This window comes from Scatophagus argus, chromosome 19 (assembly GCF_020382885.2).
Source record: "Scatophagus argus isolate fScaArg1 chromosome 19, fScaArg1.pri, whole genome shotgun sequence".
In the NCBI taxonomy this organism is placed as follows: domain Eukaryota; kingdom Metazoa; phylum Chordata; class Actinopteri; family Scatophagidae; genus Scatophagus; species Scatophagus argus.
Window position 1 is genome coordinate 11,634,673 of NC_058511.1, and position 21,721 is coordinate 11,656,393.

A 21,721-nucleotide genomic window follows, 5' to 3' on the forward strand; every position below is an offset into this window, starting at 1 on the left:
TGACAGACTACAACATTGATGTATTTAAGTGGTTTGGCGTGTTTTGTTTTGTTTTGGGTTTTTTTTCTGTAGTAGCCTGTGCAGTTTCATCAAAATCAAGTTCTGTGGTTATGAATGAAACTTTTCTCTGCTTCTGACATTTCAACCTGTTTACCATGTAGGGACTCAAATGTGAATCCACCATTTGCAAGTCAACATTAGAAAAGAGAGCTTGCTTCCAAGAATGCACTATACAAACATGACATTAAACAAGAGGAAATGGGAACATAGAAAAGCTACACTTGTTCTATTGGAGAGTCAGATCTAGCTTCAAAGGAAATCGGATTCAGGAAATGCTGGAAATGACGATTACTTAAAAAACCCAGAAAGTCTTTTTCTGAGCTCTGACATTGCTTGTAAGTTTGAATCAAGTTTCTGCACTTTGTCTTACCTCCAGTGACGTATCGTCCAGCTTATCAACCGTGAACTTAAATATGGACCCAAAATTTGCAAGTCAAATTGATGTAAAAGGGCTTTGTGGAGGTGAAGAACAGACCAAAACCAAAACAAAAATTTACGTGGAACAAGAGGAAATGGGAGCAAAGAACATGTGGAAAATGCGTTCAAACCGTGTAGAACAAATCCTCTCTGCATCAAACAAAGAGTTTGGTTCATTCGCACGGTCCCGGAGATTGGAGACTGGCCTTTAATTCAACTTTGGATTTGACCCAAAACGAAACATCTGTTTTAACTCTTTGATGAATTCTGTTCTGCTTGAAATTAGTAAATTTGTCTTAGCATTTAATTCATCCCATAAGGAATTCATCGTGGAGATTCCAGACAACAACTCTGACCTTGGCCTGCAGAGTCAACACCATAGGAATAAATTTGCATGTGAGATCATGAACAGAGTAAGGCAGCTAAGAAGTAGCAGTCAAATCCTCAAATGAGAGTTTTGAACTTCCTGGTAGCATGCCTTAAAAAAGATAATGTGAGCATGGGCAGTGTCGTTCCTGAGCTCAGGTCTTGATTTCAATGTAGGATCTGAAGTAAAGCAAAACCTTGATCCCAAATTACTGACCAATGGAATTATGGTTGAATTGGACACTTTTGCCACAATTCTGCTAGGTAGTGGAACATAATTTTAATCTTAATTTCTAAAATGAGCTGTGTCATTTTATGGAAAAAACTAAAGAAAAGACCTACAGCAGTCCTCAAATGAAATTACCTTTTGAACTCCCTGATACTCCCAAATGCTATCAAGATCAAAATCATAAGCTTTGTCAGGATGAATCTGACACTGGTCGCTTGCATCATCCTCATCCACATACCACAACTGACACAGCGTCTGTTGATGCTAAGTGCACAGCACAAAAGCCTAAAAAGGACCCGTCCTCTACCTTCTCCACAACAGAAGAGACGATAATGGACAGTTACCCTCGCTGCCAGAAAATAGGTTTGAGGTTAACAAAGACCAACTAAAAGATAAACTTGACACACGCTTATTGAAAGGGGAAATTATGAAAGAAGTATTTAATTTTGCCACAAATTTGTGTAGAACAAAACTCATTAATGATGTCCTTGAGCACAACTTCAACATTTGCATGCAGAACGGAGAGCAGTATCCCGAACAGGTGTTCCACAGAGCGACAGCACCAAATGACAACAGACCCGCATGGTTTGATGAGGTTTTTGTTATTCCGACATTATTTCCCAAACAACTTGGACATGTAAGCAAACTGAAACGGGAATCTGCCATTCAGAGAAGTGAACTGAATGAAACAATCAAAAACAGAAAGCTGGCACTGCAGACAAAGGAGGAAAGAGCCACACTGCCAAATCATGAGACAAATGTTGTAAAATCAAGGAGAAATCATCAGAGAACAGTAAGCTGTTATCCCATTTGCACAGATATTGACTTGGATCAAGATGTAACATCAAAATCTGGAGAGAAAGAAAAACTGGACTTGAACCTGTTGACCACAGCTGTAGTTGCGGAGATACATAAATGTGTAACTCAGAAGAAAAATATTTATATATTTCCCACTGTGTTTGATATCCTTGACTATAACTTCGATCTTAGCTCACAAGATTACAGGTGCTGGGGATTTTCATTAGCTACCGCAACCAAAGTGCAAACCATAGTCAAGCGATATCGTCAAAAACAAACAAAACAAACAGAACTGACAATGTCTTCATTTTGTCATTTGTGTTTCCTCCCAACACCTCAATGAGTTTTGGAGATAATAACAGACAAAAAACGAAACGTGACATGGATCCACAGACAGACCCAGACAAAACAAGGAATGAGGACAGTTGTATGCACCAAGGGAGAGATGAGTCAGATGTCAGTCGCGTCAGTATTCTTGATGGTGTCAGAACTCACAAGGATCCTTGGTCCCACGACAGGGACACAGAGTCCCCAACAGAGCCTCAAACTGTGAATGTACAGATGGATGGGACTCCAGTGATCATAGGTTGTCACATCCTTCTCCAAAGAAACATACAAATTAAAGAGGAGCATGATCCACATTATGGGAAAATGAAACCAGAACTGGGCTCTGGCGAAAAGTATCATCCACAAGGTGATGATGTCATAGCAGAGTCAGTCACTGGGGATGTTGAGCATTTAGTCAAAGATGAATGTGCAGGATCCCTTGGATACACTTTGACAACCACTGGTCCATATGCTGATATTAATATCAAAACAGAATCAGAAAATGAAGGTGTCCTGTATTACATGCTGTTGAGTCCCAAGGACCAGAGGGATATGCTATGCTAGCTGCATGTCCGAACAGGGAGAGTGACATAAAAACAGAATTTGACAATGCAGGTGTTAAGTATTTAGTTCCCGCTGAAGCAGCAACATCCTTGTGATACTCCATGGCACCCGTCATTCAGTGAAATGAAAGTGCATCAATCGAAGAAGAGCATGAAAATGTGCCAGCAGCATTATGGGGTTGGGAAGTGAAGAGGGCATCAAACAGGAAGGAAATCCATAATGTTCTAAATTAAACTTGACACAGGCAACAAGTGTGTTTTACACTGAACATTAGCTGCATTCATGCACTCTCATATTTTTTGAAGCTTTGTTCTATAAATGTTTATGTACCGTAGTTGGAACCGACACTAACACCTAACCTCACCTTACCTTACATTCTGGTCTGTCTATAAAAGTGCTTGCTCTCGCTTTTTGTTTTTGTTTTTTTCACTTGTTTTTCCTTCATTTTTAGAAGGCACTCCTTCTATGACCTCATGCATCATTATTTGTTTCTATTTTTGTGTTTTATTTTTCAAATGAAAAAAATGTTCGCTTACAACGACAATGAAAACATTTTTGGAAATTGCTCGCAGTGGTCATGTCTTGAACCTGTCATGTAAATAAGTAGTCACTGAGATATAAAGTTTTGAAAGCATGCATTCTCTGTTTTATTCTTGAATACTATGAGCCACATAGAATGGGTTCACTGATCTTATGTGCAGGGTCATCACTGCTTAAAGACTGTAACAACAGCAATAATCCTGGGAAAGTATCAGGCCTAATGAGGCGGTATCAGTTAACTTGTGGATGTAATACTGAAAATGGGCTGTTGGGGGTGCACCACACCAGCAGCTTTCTTTTTGTTTCCTTTGGGAAACACACTACACGCTACAAAGCTCTTAAACAGGGGACATGCAATTAACTACAGATAACTACATCTCAGTGGAATTCACTCAGTTCACTTCACATAAGCCGGGAAAGACAGGAAAAAGGAAATGATGCAAAGTTGCCTTAGTAGAATTATATGGTTTAACCCAAAAATAGGCTTTAATAATAATGTACAATTTTGACTTTAGCCAGTTAAGTAGTGCATCAGTATTTTTTTTTGTGTATGAAGCGCATATCAGGTTCATCAGTAATTTTGCCTTGAGCTGTCTGATTACCTGTCGAAGCATCAAATAGAAACCAGAGCTCAAATGTCAAGAGCTTGTGCCTTCAAAATAAAAGCCTATGTCCATGTCAATAAGTGAAGTGGACACTGGCGAGTTCGTGTTTAGATCCAACCAAGAGTCTGGCGATAAGCAGCTTTCCTTTGTGACAGTGTAGTCATTTAGACTTGACAGCACATGTAGTCTCCTGTTCTGCTGAAGATGATGAATTATTTTTAAAAGTTTGTTCTCATTTCAAAAATACAGCAAATCAAAAGATATAGCACACTGTTTGATATGAACCAGTCAAATAAAATTACTCTGATGTACACACACTTTTTTTAAAGTCTGTGTAAGTGAAGTGTGAACATGAGCCTTTATGAAAACCTCTTGTAAAATGCGTGAGGCAAGATAAACATGATTGTATTGATTAGTTCAGGCCTGTAATTACTGAGAGATGCATATGGAAAATAATAAACAAGAAAAGAATGATGAATGAAAAAACAAACACTTACCTTTACAGCTTGTTTAAAATGCCCTTCAATAGTAATTTAAATAAAATTGACTACATTACTGGTATATATTGGGAAAGAAGTTGTTTGGGCTGTTTATTGTTTGAAAGAATAAATAGGGAGTTTGCTTCAGGTGCAACATGAGTTTTAAGCAGTGATATATACGTCATGGCGTTTTATTTTGAAAACCAATTGCGGAAGTTGTAAATGTAACACTATGGACTTGACTCTCTGGAGACACCCATTTCTGGTCCACACCCGCCCCAGCTGGCGGATCGGTTCCTCCCTCTTCAGCAGCTTAAATTGCCAGCCTGCATGTCGGATCACCGCCGCAATTCTACCGCAACAGGTAAATGACCAGAAATGATTTGCATGCCTAACAAGATGAAACAATTGTGATATATCGACCGGCTGCACTCTGTCGCTGTTGACCTTGTTATTTTCATTCTACCTTTTCTTGATGGTATAGCTTAAACGAGGACGTCCTGCTTTATTAAACCCTAAATCTGAAAGGGAAGCCCGTGTAGCACAGTAACAAAGTGATTTTTTTTAAAAAATGCCGCAGGAGATGTATAGTAGATCTAAAGAGGAAAAATGCCTTCGTGACTGTGTCAGTTTCTGACATCTGTCACTAAACCCTGAGTGACAGCCTTTTGTCTGCGTTTTAAATGGAAAACACAGCAACTGGCTGATAAACAGCTTCACCTGACGTTATATTTATTGCAGAATGTGTTTAAATGCATTTTTAACATACCGTGGTTTTACATCTCAAAGCGAAATCAGGTTAAATTATTAAAATAAGAGCTCTCTCTTAACAAGATAATACTGTCACTGTCACTATCAAGTGTCCTTAAGATAAGGTGTGATGGTGAATACTGAAAATATGCTTCCTGGCTGTTTTTTTTTTTTCTTCAGGCAATACACAATGACTTTATTGTTTTAAGACAGAAAATATAACCCATATAAACCCAGAGAATATTCACCTTTTTGTGTTCACTGGAAATGACAGACTGCCGCTTTGACTGTGTCCAGAATATTCGCTCTAAATAATATCCTTATCTTGAGAGAAAGATAATACTGTAATATTCCTAGAACTTCACACTGGGGACTGATTGTCTTGACCTGGCACGCAGCGCCCTTAATGTAATCTTTTATGTCATGTCATTTATGATAGCTCAAGATTTTCCTTTTTTACAAAAAAGGAGGAGAAAATAGAGCACCAGAACTACCTCTTGTTATGTTATCTCACTGTAGCCAGCTTTAAAGGTGTTACCAGATCCTTATTTGTTTTGTCATTGCAGTTTTTCATTCTTCTATGAAATGACTGAGGCGAGTTTAGCACTTTATCCATGCTCTAATTCATTCACTGCAGTATTAATTGTAGAAATTGCTTAGCTTGTGTGCTATAAAAAGAGGAGGTTTTCTTTTCTGAAGTGACAAAGTCCATCTGAACTGCAGTTCCTTTGACACCTGGCCTCATCCCTGCAGGGACTGTTACGTATCCACCTGCCAAAAAGGAAGGCGTTGCATCACACACACGTAAATGCACACAAGCACAGGCCTACTTTTATTGGGTGTGTTGAAAGTGGAAGCTGATAGACATTTAGTGTCCATTTTCATGTGACACATAGTCACAGCAGTGTGATTGCTGTATTGAAAGAAATTTGGCAGTATGCTTGTAGAGTAAAAGTCTTGTGCCAGAGGAAGTAAAAAGCCGAGCTAGGACATGCTGTTGAGTGCTGGGGGTTGGGAGTGGAAGGAAAGAAAAAATCAGTGCGCTCAAGTTAACCCACAAATATATAAGACTAAATTCTTCTGGTGGAAATATCCCTGATTTTCACCTGCAGCACAGCAGAGGAAGGCATGTGTATTTCTTTGTATATGTATGTTTCTGTGCTCTTGTCAATAGACAGAAAATACAAGCACACACACACACCCACACACACGCACACACACACAGGCTTCTTTCTTCCTCGGGCCCGGCAAAGCTTCCTGGGCTGTGTCTGCTCAAACAGGGTCCTCCTCTGTGTGAGGAGTGTATGTCAGACACACTTGTGCACACAGGCCGTTGCATTGATACGCACATCCGAACAGGCCAGTGCGGCACACACAGGTGTCAATCAGCATGCAGGCCAGAGTCAAAGGTTCTTTGATTCATTTTCTCTCTCAGAGAGGTGGGTCAGCAAACCGCTGGCCCCGAACATGTCTTACACTGTTCCACTAACTCAAAAACTGTCAAAGTGCTACATGTAGCCTAGCATTTTTTTAAACTTAAGTATCCCATAAGGGCTGCACAGGGAAAGATGTTTGGATTGTCTGTCTTTGCCCTTTACCACTGCAACACAGACCCATATAAGCGATGGAAAATTAATGGAAAACTGAGTACACTATTTCCAGTCAAATTTTGTTGCTCATTAACGCCTTTGACAAATGAAACCATGAGTCTTGAGGCTCATTGTTGATATTGGAGTGGTATGTTGACACGGTAATGTTAACTGAGTGTTTACCGACCTTTTTCAGTTGTCAGGAAGATAGCTCAGTTGTCATCACATGCGTGGCAAGATTAACCTGTTAGTGGGCCGCAGAGTAAAAATTTGGTTTTATTTGGTTTATATTTATTGGTTGATACGGTGTCTAAACTGAAGATGACATACACACACACACACAGTTAAGTGTTAGACTGTTTTAATGTGATTCATTTTCTTTGAGCTTCCTTCATATTGTCTGTACATTTTTATTTATACTTTCCCAGAAAGATTTATGGTTTTGGACTCAGTGAGCCAATATTATTGTCTTGTGCATGTGCATTGTTTATTGGTCATATTGTGTGTGTATATGTTTGTGTGAGAGCTTGAATGCATGTAATAGAAAGCGCACATAGAGGCACACGCTGCAATGCAATACGCTGCAGTGAGCGGTTCATTGCTCTTAAGTAATTGGCAGTGTCGGCATGTGCAGAGAATGATTTATACTAAAACAAGCACGGTTCCCCCCTCCAGGAATTCACACCAAAAGAGAGCAGAAGGGAGAGGAAGAGATGAAAAAATTTGAGTGGGAGTCATATAAGAGGGGATGCGTGTTCAAGTGAGGAATGAATAAGAAATAGGGGAGCTGAAATGGAAAAGACAGAGTGGAAAGTGAAGTGAAGTGAGGTAAAAAAGTGCAAAGTAATGATTTGGTGAAAGAAGAGGGAGAGATTTCTCGGACCTGACGGGAAACACAGCTGAGCTTGTTAGCTATAGGCTTCACAATAGATAGATGGATGAAACAAGAGAAAATAAAGGGGTAGGTCTGAGTGAAGAGACTAATAGAATCTGAAGAACAAAGTTGAGTTGTTAGAATATTGTCATGAGAACAGGAAAGACAGCTTAGGGTGAAATCTGCCTTGAGGGCAGCCGTGGCCTAGAGGTTGGAGAAGCAGCTTGTGATCGGAGGGTCACCGGTTCGAGTCCCCCAGGACGAACGGGAAGGATGGTGGTGGAGTGATTAATGTGAAAAAATTGCTGCCCCCCTCCATTAGCTGGCTGATGGGCCCTTGAGCAAGGCACTTAACTCCCAATATGCTCCCCGGGCGCTTGATGCTGCCCACTGCTCCTGTGTGTGTTTCACTGCATGTAATTTGCCAGGTGTTGCATGCGTGTTCAACTAAGGATGGGATAAATGTATGTAAAAAAAAAAATATATATATATATACTGCCAATAAAGTGAAAAAAAAAGATGTGTATATTTTCAAGATGTAGTGAGCTCAAATGATGAAGAATACAGGGAGTTAAAAAAAAACACAACTGGACTGAAAAAAAAAATGGCAACAAAAGCAAAGAAGAGGGTAAAACAGTCAGAAAAATCACAAGGACAGGAAACAATGACACCCCACAAGCAGAGGGTTTTTATGTGGCAGGGCTTGTCATGGTGAAAAAACAATGAAAGCCAATACTTGTAGGGCTCATTTTGCCATTGAAGAGTATTACCTGCATGGGATGATATGCCCCTTGTACCTCTTGAGACTGTGCCGGAGATCCCACAGAGGAATCCCATCAAGTGGGCCGTTCTCCCTGCCCAACAGCAACAGTGAATGCAGACTGCATTAAGGACATCCTTAAGTCATTTTTAAGGTGGAGTTTGGTGCTGAGACATGTGAGCACATATATAAATATAGACAATTCTTGCCATAAGACAAATTTATATATAACTTTACACACCCCTAAGTCAAATATGTATATTTCCAATGAGAAAAGTTTGTATTTGTGATGAAACAAATAGTCATAGTCATAATATGAAAAATAAACACAGTCCCAAGGCAAATATTTATGTAACTAAGGTAAATATTTATATTTCTCAGAGGAATGTTTATATTTCCATTAAGTGACAGAGCTTAATTTAATGGTAACTGCACAGAAAGCCTAATGCCAGACATATTAACAAGGAGAAATAAAGACTAAGACTGGCAAAAGACTGCTGGTTTAAGCCTCCATCTGTGATCTGAGCGCAGACAATGATAAATTCTCCCTCCCCTCCCAGACCACCATCATTTTCCCCTCCTCCGTGTCCCTCAACTGTCTGTTCTGTCCTCCTCTTGCCTGCTTCTCCCTGTTGTCATTGTCTGCATCTCTGCTCTTCCTTCTTTCCTTCTTCATCTGCTCTCTCTCCCTCTCTCTCTCACTTTGTTCCTCTCCCCTCTCTTTATTTCCCCTCCTCTGTCCGCTCTGTCATCCTTCCCTGGGTTAGCCATTCACTGTGCTTTCCTTGCATTGCAACCCTTTTTTTTCCTCTTGCAGGGATTCTCATCCTTTATCTTCTCTTCCTTATTCACACACGCATGCTTGCCTTCCTCGCTTATACCCGCTGCTCGGTGACACACACACACACACACAGTCACTCTCATATCTTTCTCTCTCTTTCCCTGCAGATGTCTGAGAACCCGCCAGCTGAGTAGAGGACTTCCCTCTCTGCCCGTCTTCTCCACCTGCAGCCATGAATGGTAAGAACACTTTGTTTTTGTCTTCTATGTGCTTGTGTGTGTGTGTGTGTGTGTGTGCGTGTCCACATGGACTCATGGTGTGTTTGTCCATGGGAGGCAAATTTGCACCTTGGGGAGGATGGAAATTAGCTTGAATGGAATAGATTGATGAGGAAGAAAGCAAAAAATGAAACAAAAGCAGATACACAGAGACAGAGTAACCGGCAGTTAAACCTTTCCCTGTGGTCATCTTCCCGTCGAGAGCGAAGGTGCATTTATTGTGATGTTTTCATGTTTGAACTGTTTGAACTGTTTGAACGTGATACTGATCCGGCACTGAAGTCAAGGATCAGTCATAAACTGAACCTTTCATCGCATGACATTTTGCTGGAAATTGTAAACAGTTACATTTTGTGTGAACCTTTTCAGCACAGGAACTTGAATGTGTAATTATTTTTACATTTTATGCAGACCGTGAGCTGTTTTGGTGTATATCTTTGTGTGGGGGACTACCTCTAATTCTGTTGTACTCAGACTTGAAAATGATGCATCTCTTTTGTCCTTGGTGTGGTCAGAATTGCTTAATAGCATGTGTTTGTGTATGTGTTAGTCCTCTTGTTTCCAGCCTTTGATCGTAGAACAGTAGTTGCCACTCCTTTAAGAATGTCTATGGGTGATACCTCGGAGAAAGTGTGTGTGTGTGTGTCAGATGCATCTTGTCCACATGACTAATTCTACTGTTTAACAAAATGTCAAACCCATACAACCACACTCTTTGCTTTAATCTCATGCAGTAGATAGACAGTAGATAGTGAGAAGACAATTCAGAAACACAATAGCAGTATGGGATGAGTTTCTCCATGGAAACATGCTACATGGGAGGCATTAGTCTGTGCATTTCCATAACAGGTGGACGATATGCAACACTCCCAGAGAAGGAGAGGAGTGTGTGCGTGTGTTATCTGAAATCCGGCAGCGTGCAGAGACTGTTGATCCACTGTACCTCGGTGAAGCATCAACTTGTCTTCCCCCGGTGAAGCGTTTGATATGTAAATAGGTATGAAAGTGGTGATGTGGTTTCCCCCTGTGGACCAGCACTGATTGTCTGGAGGTTTGGCTCAAGTGTCTCCTAAGGACTGTGCAGCACCTAGACAACAGTACACAGACTGACAAAGGGACGTAAAGCCATACAAGGCACACAGGCTCTTTGTGTAGCAGCTGCTGAGGAGGTGAACTGTGATACAGTTGGTTCCACATTGTTGCTGTGGAAGCTATTTCATGAGAGTGTACTGCAGTTTTGTTTTGTTTTTCCTGTGGATGGACTGTGTGCTATATTGTCTCAGTATTGACTAAAGGGCTCTTGTGTATTCACTGAGTGTTGTGGGCAGGAAGGTGTTTTTATGTTCAGGGTATGACAGGATGGATACATAAATGTTACAGCGATGTCATTTTCCTCTTGGCAAACAAGTAAAGAACAAATTCAGATTTACAGTTATGGTCTTCAACAGTCAGCATGCTAATGGAAACCTCACAAGGAGGTTTGCAGAAGCTACATATAAGAAATAGTTTAACATTTGGTGAAACAAGCTTATTCACTTTCTTGCCTTGAGTACAATGAGAATATAGATACGATTCCCTCTCTCTGTTATATGAAGCTACAGCAGGAGACAGTTAACTTCGCATAGAGGAAGGACGGTGCGCCTCCCCCCCTCAGGTTTTTGTAGACTCAAACTGTCGTTCTTTAGTCTGTGGCCCAACAGGTTATTTAGGTTTCCAACCCAACATTAGTCAAACTGTTGTTACTATGTGAAAGCTTCAAATGTGCACTTTAGATGTTAAAGTAGCAACAAGAAAATTAAATTCTATGTCACCAAGATGACACCACATGGTTTTCTACCTTAATGTTACTGTAAACAAACATTGTGATTGGTTCTGTGGCCCAAAACATTCACTGTAATTAGCTTTAATATTCTACATATTGTTACATTTTGGCACCTCTTTATCTGGTCTCGCATTGAGTGACCATTTGTTTCCAAAACAAGTGTCAAGCCACAGGAGGGTCTCTCTGAGTACAGGCTCTGCTGTTGCTGTGTAAGAAGCTTTGCAGTGCCCCACTTATCCACAGAGCATTCAGCCCTCTTCTGATACCATTCACACGCTGAATCAACTGACAGGCCTGTGGATGAGGCCACGCTAGCTGCATGTCCCAGTGGCTCTGTGCTAAATATCGCTTCACTTTCTCTCTTACAATAGAGTCTAAATGAGGTCTGTCAAAGCCAACGAGACGATGTGAAGAATACTTACATCGCCGTGCGAGATTAATTACTTTCTCCTTTTTTTGGTGCCTGCAATTTTTTGCTGACAATACCAAAAACTAGGTCGGTCACTGCGAGCTGCTACCGTTGGCTTCGTCAGGGAAAAAGCACATACCTGAACAGGTGCTGCATGGTAGTGTAGAGAAGAGTGAGTTTGTTCAAATACCGAAACCAACCCGAGGCAATCTGCCGAGTGTTTGCTGACAAACAGACATTTCTCAGTGACAGCTGGCAGATTCTGATTATATCTTTTAATGCATTTGAAAAGGTTTGAATTCCCTTTAACTTTTTTGGTTTTCACATTTAATCTTCAGGCTACATAGAAGGGACTGCTCTGCTGTAGCTCTGTGTCACTCGTCTGAGATGTTTGTGTAATATGTGTAGTGTGTGTGTGTGTGTTCAACAAGAGCCAGTGGTGGTGTTTGGGTTAGTGTAGTGGAGGAAGTTCCATCATGGGCAGGGTGGTATTTCCTGAAGGTGGTCAATAAATTACACCCTAGACACCAGATTTAAGTTTTTTGTCCTATTTTCAATGATGTCATTCTTACTTTCTCAACTTTTTTGCATCTACCAGAGCTGAGGAAGAAACAGGGCCCATCCGTCTTACTGTCCCTTTCCTAGGACCATGGCTGGTTCTGGGATTGTTGTACATGTTGAAAGAGTTAGTTTAGAAACAGCTTCCTGTGTGAGATAATCTCTGTTGCTAACATCCGAGGAGAAGAATCCAAATCAGACTGGGGAAACAGGAAAGGAATACGACATTATCAAAGATGAAAAGCAATCCCATCACATCAATCATTTGCATACGTCATCTACCAAAAGCTACATACCAAGACCAAATGACTAGATATTCAGACTTTAGTGTTTATATAACTTTGGCCCAGATTTTGTGTAAACATACAAAGTTCTCCAGTTTCCTCCTCAAAATGTAATATTTGTCTTTTCTTGCCTTTTAATTCTGCTCCTTTAAGTTTATTTTACATCAATAGAAAGAAAGACACAGAAAATGTTATGTGGAAATGCACTTCATATTATATTTCATCTGTGTGTACATTGCACATACATTTTTAGTTTTATGTTGGCTTGTTCATGTGTTTTTGTGGAAATTCTCGTAAGTGTCTTGATCAAAGCCCCCAGTTTGGTTTAGAGGGGGTCTTAATCCAGGGAGGTGTTAATCTGAAATTTTCATTTTAGAATTCAGCCTTAAGTCAATGATGAGCTCATGATAGTAGAAGGTGAGTAACTGAAAAATTCTCAACAAATTCAACATGTTGTCTTTGTCTGTTGACATTTTACACTTTACACTTTCACTGTTATGAAAAATCATTTCGTTTGAGGTTTAACAGCCTTCAGCATCAGGCCCATCTGTCGCTGTCGAGCAGAGGGGGATGAGCTGCACAAGAGCTGTTTTTTTCCCCCCAGTTGACTTCAATCTGTAACGTTACAACTTTCTCCTGTAGCTGTAACTGATTGGTTGTTTCTTACACCAGCTTAATATGGTTTACAGTCACTCAACTATTCTTGTTTGAATGAATCTTTTGGTGCATCACTCTCCTTCACTATCTTCTCTGTCTGGACCCATTATCTATCATTGCCTCCTTATCTGCGTCTCGGTCATTCAATTACTGCCATATGGAAAGATCCATCTGTTCACAATATGCACACAGTCAATCCTTCTCTTAAAAATGGCTTCAGAGATTATTGAAAAGAAATGAAGAATGTATACCTCGATCGCGTTATGATTTGATTAATTTCACGGATTTTCTTATGATTAATTGATTACCAGCTCTGCGTATGATCTTTCATTCCCCTTTATTAAAGTTGTCTTATGAAACTGAGTAAAAATTAGGTTTCATATCCCTCACACAGCACATTTAAATTCATATTTAATTCATGGCCAACCCTGAACTTACCTTGAGATATGCAAGAGTGGAGCAGAGTGGAAAAAAAGCTGACTGAACATTTTTATACATTAATCATTGTCAGGATTTGTTTAAGAGTGGTTTCATCTGAGGAGGATGATCTCATTTGCGATGGAAATTCTGCAGATGTTTTGGGAGGTGAAGTTAAAAAAGGCGCTGTATACAGAACTCCATATTAGCATTTTTGCTTAGAGGGCTTTGAATGTGTTGCTGTGTTTGTGTGTGTTGAGTGGAGTGCAGTCCTAACATGGTTTAAAACAGTGAAGCGTTCTTCTTCTACGTAGCCTACAGTTCCTTGTTGTAAAATAGACCTATTTAGCATTAAATGAACAAAATGTTTTGTTTTGGTAAATCTTTCTGTAAAACGTCCTGTAAAAGCTGTTCTCTTTCCTGTGCTACAGCAGCAGGTGGAAATGAAATTGTCAGCATCTTTGATATGTAAACTTTTGGTCCTTGAGGCATTTTGATATTTGAAAGTGCAGACATGAGAAACATGGCGACAGCAAGGGATGTTGCAAGCACATTTCCGTGGCCAAAACCGTCCAAAACTCTGGACATTTTGGTGGCATGTGTCTTATCCAGTAGAACATAGTTTCAAATGATCTTTTATCCTGCTATTGCAAAGGAAACATGTTGTGTTCAAACAGTATTCACGTTATGTAAGATGATCTCACAGTCCTGTTACACTGTCTGTTTAAAAATCTACAAAACTAAAGTCAGGATTGTCTCTTGGTTTTGTCCAGGTGGAGCCAGCGTGTGGGCCATCACTCCAGAGGAGAGGGGGAAACACGACAAACAGTTTGACAGCCTCGCCCCCGTCCTCGGCTATGTCTCAGGTAGGCTGTTGTCATAACAAACAGACCAAATACTTGTTTATGTTAAACACTTAGAAGAGTCATGAGCAGCTGTAGCTGTGTCAAATGTACGTCTCTCTTAACCCCTGTGATTTTTGTCTGGCTTCAGGAGAACAAGCCAGAAAATTCTTCCTCCAGTCTGGCCTTCCTCCTTCTGTCCTGGCTGAGATTTGGTAAGCACCAACTAATCCCTTAGTGCGTCTTCATTATAAATAATTTGACCTGAGGCCAGAGCAAGTAGGTCGGTAGGTTCGCCATTTGTTATGGTGAGTATGGTCCTCTCGGCCTGTTCTGAACTTCCTGTTGAGCACTAGCTTCCTTCACAGCCTGCCCCACCTAGTAAACTGTGTGTGTACTGTAATTAGAACAGTCTTTGTACTTTGTGTGTGTGTGTGTGTGTGTGTGTTGGTGTTTATGTGAATAACAGTGCTTGGAATTCAATCCCACCAGAGCCTTGTCCCTTGTGGGCTTTTCTATTGTCTCAGTGAATAAAAAAATACTGGGAATGCAGTCTTTGCTATAAGGAGATCATATTATACCTCAGTTCTCTGTCTCCTCTTCCTCTAGGCACCTAGCTGACATGGACAGCGATGGGAAGATGGACAGACTGGAGTTCTCCATTGCCATGAAGCTTATTAAACTCAAACTTCAGGGGCATAACTTACCCTCTTCCCTGCCAATCATCATGAAGCAATCTCCCGTCTCCAATTCTGCTTCAGCCATCCCTTCATCAGCTCGCTTTGGTAAAGATTTCTCTCAGGATAGTACGGCAACAATCCAGTTTCAAAACCACTACATTTTAGCACTTCTTCTCATTGCCTAACCTCTAGGAAAATAAAAGTAACCTATTTCAAATGTACCTTTTCGTATTAGTTTGTCTTCTGAAACAATGTTCTGGATCTCTTCGTGTGTGTGTTTGCACCTGTGTGTTTCCTCGTAACAGGAATGGGTTCTATGCCAAACCTGTCAGTTGGTCTGCCATCCATGTCAGCTTTGTCAACCATGCCCATCCTAACACCCATCCCGGCTAACCCCCACATGCACTCTGTGCAACCCCTGGTACCAACGCCAATGACTCTGCCGCTCATCACCTGCCTAGGAAACTCTGGACTCCCCAATGGCAGTGTCAACCTCCTCACCCCGCCTCTTGTTCCAAACAATGCAGGTTGGTTCTGCAGTGGAACCATTTGGTTTAGCAACGATTCATTCAAACTTGACCCTGGATCAAGAGGATGAATGCAAACTAAAGATGCCCAATTATGTTCCAGAGCTATTCAGTTAATCTCATTTTCATTTCATACAATACAATATCTCCTTGGCACACATCACTTTAAGAGATTAAATGCAAAAGAGGGCTAAAATAAACACTGTACCGAATAAATGAGAAGCTTGTCTTTTATGAATCGCTGTCCATATAAACTTGTACACATAGAAACAAAGCCTCTACTTTAGGGAACACAGGTACAAAATCAGTGTGGGTACTTCTGGGTACTTGAGCTTTTAAGTGTAAGCTTTAAGCTTTTGAGAGTAAATGTACTCAAAAGTTCCTGAAACACACACATCCCATTTGTACCAACTCCTTGTCATTTCAGATTAGTCATTTTTTTTGGTAACACTACGAAAACAGTATCTTAGGTATCTTACATTAGTTATAGTAACTGTCAGGCGTCACTTCCACATAGCTTACTGAACCAGCGGACAAAGCCCATGTTAGCTTACTAACTTTTTTTTTTTTTTTTTAATCTGACTAAACTGGAAGATATTAAATGACATTTCACCAAAATAACAACATACCTCAAATTACAAAATGTTGTACTAGTAACATCAGACTAAATTAATATTACTAAAGGGCATTGTTTAAGTCGGGTAACTGAATATTTCTGTATCATTCAAAATATTTTAGAATATTTCCTGAGTTTTAATAGTTCAACTTAAATCACTACTTTGAAATCAAGTAGAAGTTACTAGGAGCTTAAGAAGGACTTGATTGGATATATTAATGTATCACAGTCAGTTATTTAGATCTTGTTTGTTAATGGTGCAGTATTGTTGGGGAGTAGATTACATGTGCAACATGAAAAGGCTGAAGCATATCTATATACTCCTTGAAGTCTATAGTAGTAGCAGTAGTCTAGAGCATTTGTATATGTTGTATGTTTGTGTTGCAGTATGCAGTACCAAACAGATGAGTCTTTACTGCAGTTACTATACTCAGATAAGATTAAATTAGATAAGACAAGTCTTGATGTCAGTTGTGGGTGAACATACAGACTTTGATGTTTCTAGTCATTAGGTCTGTGTTGGATTTCTGTTTTATTTGACTTTGATCTCTTCTTCTCTCACTTCCTTCTCCATTTGTTTTGTATTATATGTTTTATATTTGTCTTCTCTTTAATCTCATTTTTATCTGTTCAACTCCAATTTATTTTGTGAAATGAGCAATGAGAGCGTGTGTGAAATGTCCACTATTATTTGTTGTTCCCTTAGTTGTTACCCCCCTCTCCCTGTTTATGAAAATATATTGGTGCCAAACCCTCTTTAGCTCAGGACTGCAGACAACCACGATCACTTCGTTCTTAGCCAGATGTCAATAACCTTGCTGCTGGAGCTCTGTGTGCTGCGACTATAAAGTATGAGGAGATAAGATTAGATGTGCACACATTCAAGGGCAATTGCACCCTGCATGCCTACAGTTTGACAAGACTGATTGCATAAGAGAAGTACACTGCATATTTACATGCATGCTCTAAATCATCCACCGCATTGTTTTCTCATTATACCTTGAATTTATTAAAATTATATTTAACTATTAACTAACTGCCTCCAACCCTGTTTGCAGCGCTCCCTCTCTCTGGCCTCTCCTCTCCTATCACGTTCTCTCCATCCACCGGCATGTCAAAGGCAAACTCTCTTCTGGACCTCGGATCCAGCAGGTGAGACCCAGAATGAAAATAAATGCATACTGTCAGATCCCCCAAATTGGCTTTAGAGGCTCTTTTGCTCATTTCGAATGTCCATTATTAACACATCAAGTTCCTCCTACAACATAAATTTAAAATCAAGTACTACATTTTCAGCTTTTACTGGGAATGTGAGGATTTCTAAAATGCACCATTTTTAGTGCAGTGATTTTAAGAGAAAGGCTGGTATAATCACTGGTCATTCACCACCAGCCCATTAGTTTAGCGCTCACAAAGAAACTTAGCAGGGAAGTTGAGGATCAGGCAGAGATGAAACACTTAGATAACAGACAGAGCAGGAAGGTTTTCTGAAATCTGATGTCCTAGTTGCCAAGAGTCGGAAGTGGAGTTACAAACATTAGAGGAGTTTTTTTTATTTAAGTAGCCACATTAGGTCCAACTCACTGGCGTTTTATTTCAACTACTGATCAGGTTGTCATGTAATTTTGTACAAGTATTCATGGCTAAGGTTGAAGCTTATTTACTTTGCTGGTCTCCTGACTTGTGTTTGTGCACCACCAAAGTAAGGTTTACATTTTACATTTAAGATATGAATGTCAGCTTGTATCTCAAAGGGAAATATGAGATAGGGACCGGAGGTGCTTGTAGTCCTATATCTGCGGCAGTTAGACTTTCATCTGTGCTTTTGAATGAAGCACTTAATCCTTGCCTGGAATAGTTACAGTGGTGAGATGTAATGAGGAGTAAACAAAGAAGAAACATGAGTCTGAGAGGTTTGTGCAGTTTCAGCAACAGCCGGATTCCCTTGAAAAAGAAACAAAAAACAATAGTGGTATCCTATATCCTTGATCCTTCTCTTGGTGTTTTGTGTGGTTTGGGAAACAGGATAGGACCAGCATCTGATTTCATTTTGAATGTATTGTTTTGAGTGGCCCAGTGCTTCATACAAAAAGTCCTGACCTCAGGTGTAGGTGGTAAAGCAAGCAATAATAAGGGCAGCAGGAGTGTTGGAAAGTCAAGTACCATTATAGGTTGATCCATCAGCCACCCACATCACGTTAAAATCTTATTTAATGTACAACACATGGTTCTTTTCCTGTTTTGTTTCCAGATTCTACTGTTTATTACAAGACAAATTTGCGGCCATACTTGGTGGCGCTAAGACACACAGGCGCACTCACACACACACACACAGAAATAAGCCCTTGAGCAGAGGGAGGATCCCACACTACGTCTCCCATTGTCTCCCTGAAACCTCTTTCTTATTTCAAGAGTACTGCAAGTTTCCACCCTATAATGACTGAAAAAAATACATTCTTCTCAAATGAACATCATTGACCCACCCCCATCCTTTTGCTGTTTTTGCAGAGGCATTGTTTAAAATAAAAACAGAATGGCTGATTAGCCGTGCCTGAGGAAACAGTGCTGTCTTGTTTCAGGGAGTCATTGTCCACGTGGTCGTTCCCAGCAGCTTCCTCACCAGCTAATTAAGAGCCGAGAAACAACACTGGGGAGTCTCGAAGCAATTAGTGGTTTTAAGTCAAGCCTTGAATACAAGGGAGAAAAGAACGCTGACCACATAACATTATTGTGTAATTTCCCTTTAGGTGATACCCGAAATATCAACATGCCTCTCTTTCACTCTTTCCGTAGTTCAAATTCTTCCTCCACCACATCTTTGGCCAGTAACTCTCCGAAGACGGGTTCAAGTGATTGGGCCGTTCCACAGGCCTCACGACTCAAGTACCGTCAGCAGTTCAACACGCTAGATAAACACATGAGCGGCTACTTGTCAGGTAGATCGCCCGCACACATCTGCACATTCTGACCTAAATAAACATGAAGTTCTCACGACCTCTTGCCTGCTCATGAGTGGTCCTCTCAAGATTTGCTTGGGTCAGTTTCATTTCACAAATTCGTATACTGTTGTAACTGCTTTTAATCCCATTTGACAGAACGCAGCAGTCAGACCTACACAGACACGTCCACATCAGTTGGCGTGAGGACTGACTTCTGCTTTTTTACTTTGCAGGACCTCAGGTTAGAAATGCACTGATAGCATCCAACCTGACCCAAACTCAGCTAGCTACGATCTGGTGAGTGTGTGTGTGTGTGTTTATGTGTGTGTTTGTTTGTTTGTGATGTCTTTGCTCTTCAGTCATACATCACTGAAAGATTTCCCCAAACAGCATAAATAAAGCTCTAAATTTAAATTTAATGAATTGTTTTGGTTCACTCTCAGTGCTCACGTCAGCATTGTTTTCAGCTGCAACAGACGGCTGTTTTCAGCACAAAAGCTCTTATAAACTTTCTGCATGTTACATGCAGCACAAGCAGCTGATGAGCATAGTCAAGCATTTCACAGCCAGTGAGCCAGATATTTCTTTCAGGAGTTGGTGGAACCAAAACTTAGTTAAAGGGACAGTTAGTACTGGACCAAAATGTGACTGATAGTGAATGTTAGTGTTGCTTGATGTGTAAACTGTTTGGTCACTCGTTCCAAAACTTTATGAGGTGATCGTGTGTCATATGTTATATGTCATATGTTTACAGCTTATTCCTGGCATCTAAACAGTTATGCTGCTTTACAATTATGATATTCTCACCAGAAAAGTTACTGATCATCTCGTCTTTATTGCCTTATAATGTGACTTACTACGTTGTGCATACATAGGACCTTGGCAGATGTGGATAAGGATGGTCGGCTACAAGGGGATGAGTTCATTCTGGCCATGCACCTGGTGGATATGGCTAAAACTGGCCGACCTCTGCCCCTCACACTGCCCCAAGACCTGGTGCCTCCCTCTCTTAGGTAACATCTACAAACAGACACTGACACAAATAATTTTTTTTTTTTTTTTTATTACAACCATATGTCTTTTTCATTTCAGAGGAGGGATCAAGTCCAGTGAACTTGTTAATGGAACAGGACCCTACATAACCCCCTGTTTAATAGACACAACAGAGACAGAACCTGCACAAAAGACCAAGAGCAGTGGTATGGCACATCTTCCACACTGTATGTTTCCATATAATTTGAGACTTTGGTCTTCCTCTGTGTCATAGTGCTCTCTTTCTCCTCTTCTTAGTGTCCTTTGAAGACAAGCTGAAGGAGAACTTTGCGCGAGGCAGCGCCGAACTCGAGAAACGGCGACTGGCTCTGGAGGAAGCACAGAGGAAGGAGAGGGAAAGGAGAGAGAAGGAAGAGAGGGAGGCTCAGGAAAAGAGGGAGAGGGAGGCCAGGGAGCTGGAAAACCGGAGGAGGCTTGAGGAGGAGAGGCGGTTGGAGAGGAAGATGGAGATGGAGAGACAGAGGGAGGAAGAGAGGGTGAGAGAGCTGGAGAGGAAGGAGGTGAGTGGGAGAAAAGGCCTCACCTGCGAGACATTAAACAATAAGATTGCCATGTATGATGAGTACATTCCCTCATACTTTCAGGCGGCGAAGCAGGAGATGGAGCGCCAGCGGAGGGAGGAGTGGGAGCGTGGGAAGAAAGAGGAGCTGGGCAGGAGGAGAGGAGGGGAGCAAGAAGAGATCTCCCGACTACGAGCCAAAAAGAAGAGTCTAGAGTTGGAGCTGGAGGCAGTGGTGAGACTACACTAACATTCAAAAATGTGCATACTGTTAATCTTGCAATGCTAATGAGAGTGTGGGCAACCACTAACAACATCTGCCTGGGCTCACAGGGCAACAAGCACAAGCAGATCACAGACCGCCTCCGTGACGCTCAGAGCAAAAGGTGGATTCTGAAGGCAGAGGTGGACCTGGTCAATCAGAAGAGAGACACGCGCATCACAGAGATCAACACCTTGCAGCTTCAGTTTGAGGTACGTTTTCGTTTCTTCCCCGTCAAATTTAAATGATTTCGATGAGCGTTTTTCATTTCTGCTGTCTCTGTGTTTGCCATAAGGACTGGCAGAGGAAGCTCTCACAGCTCATCCCAGAACAACAGAGGCTGACTGAGAAGCTGCAAAACATCAGCCTCAACAAACTCTCCTGTGGGTGACAAGCACCTGCTCGCACACAGTAACACACAGTAATAATAATCACCAAATTCCCTCTGACCTCTGACCTTTGCCCTTTGCCTTCTAGCTGTGGCTTTGACGTCTGTAACTGGGAGCGTGACGGAGAAAGGCGTGAATTGCCGCAGGCTGAAGGACCAGCTTGACACTTTGGAGAAGGAGACAACAGACAAACTGGTCCAAATGGAGCAGTACAATAAAGAGCTTAAGGTCAGTTGTCAGTACAGATTGGATTCAGGATGCATAGGATGTTAACAACCATTTCAGTATGTCTCAGATGAGGTTAGTAGCTTTGAAGCAGTTTAGGTTCACAACTCTCTAATATCTTGGTC

The 21,721-nt window shown here is 41.0% G+C and overlaps 1 protein-coding gene across 2 annotated transcripts in view; it reads left to right on the forward strand.

Moving 5' to 3' along the window:
* The first annotated feature begins 4,622 nt into the window (after positions 1-4,622).
* LOC124050263 (intersectin-2-like) overlaps positions 4,623-21,721 on the forward strand; it is a 32,249-nt gene continuing 15,150 nt past the window's right edge. For both annotated transcript variants that reach the window (XM_046372606.1, XM_046372607.1), the window contains exons 1-16: positions 4,623-4,749; positions 9,307-9,378; positions 14,338-14,430; positions 14,558-14,621; positions 15,016-15,191; positions 15,392-15,613; positions 17,288-17,381; positions 19,023-19,165; positions 19,402-19,465; positions 20,044-20,181; positions 20,261-20,367; positions 20,459-20,721; positions 20,806-20,955; positions 21,054-21,194; positions 21,278-21,365; positions 21,460-21,599. In XM_046372606.1, coding sequence (XP_046228562.1) covers positions 9,372-9,378; positions 14,338-14,430; positions 14,558-14,621; positions 15,016-15,191; positions 15,392-15,613; positions 17,288-17,381; positions 19,023-19,165; positions 19,402-19,465; positions 20,044-20,181; positions 20,261-20,367; positions 20,459-20,721; positions 20,806-20,955; positions 21,054-21,194; positions 21,278-21,365; positions 21,460-21,599 — 1,890 coding nt within the window. In that variant the 5' untranslated portion in view covers positions 4,623-4,749; positions 9,307-9,371. The remainder of the gene's footprint in view (positions 4,750-9,306; positions 9,379-14,337; positions 14,431-14,557; positions 14,622-15,015; positions 15,192-15,391; positions 15,614-17,287; positions 17,382-19,022; positions 19,166-19,401; positions 19,466-20,043; positions 20,182-20,260; positions 20,368-20,458; positions 20,722-20,805; positions 20,956-21,053; positions 21,195-21,277; positions 21,366-21,459; positions 21,600-21,721) is intronic.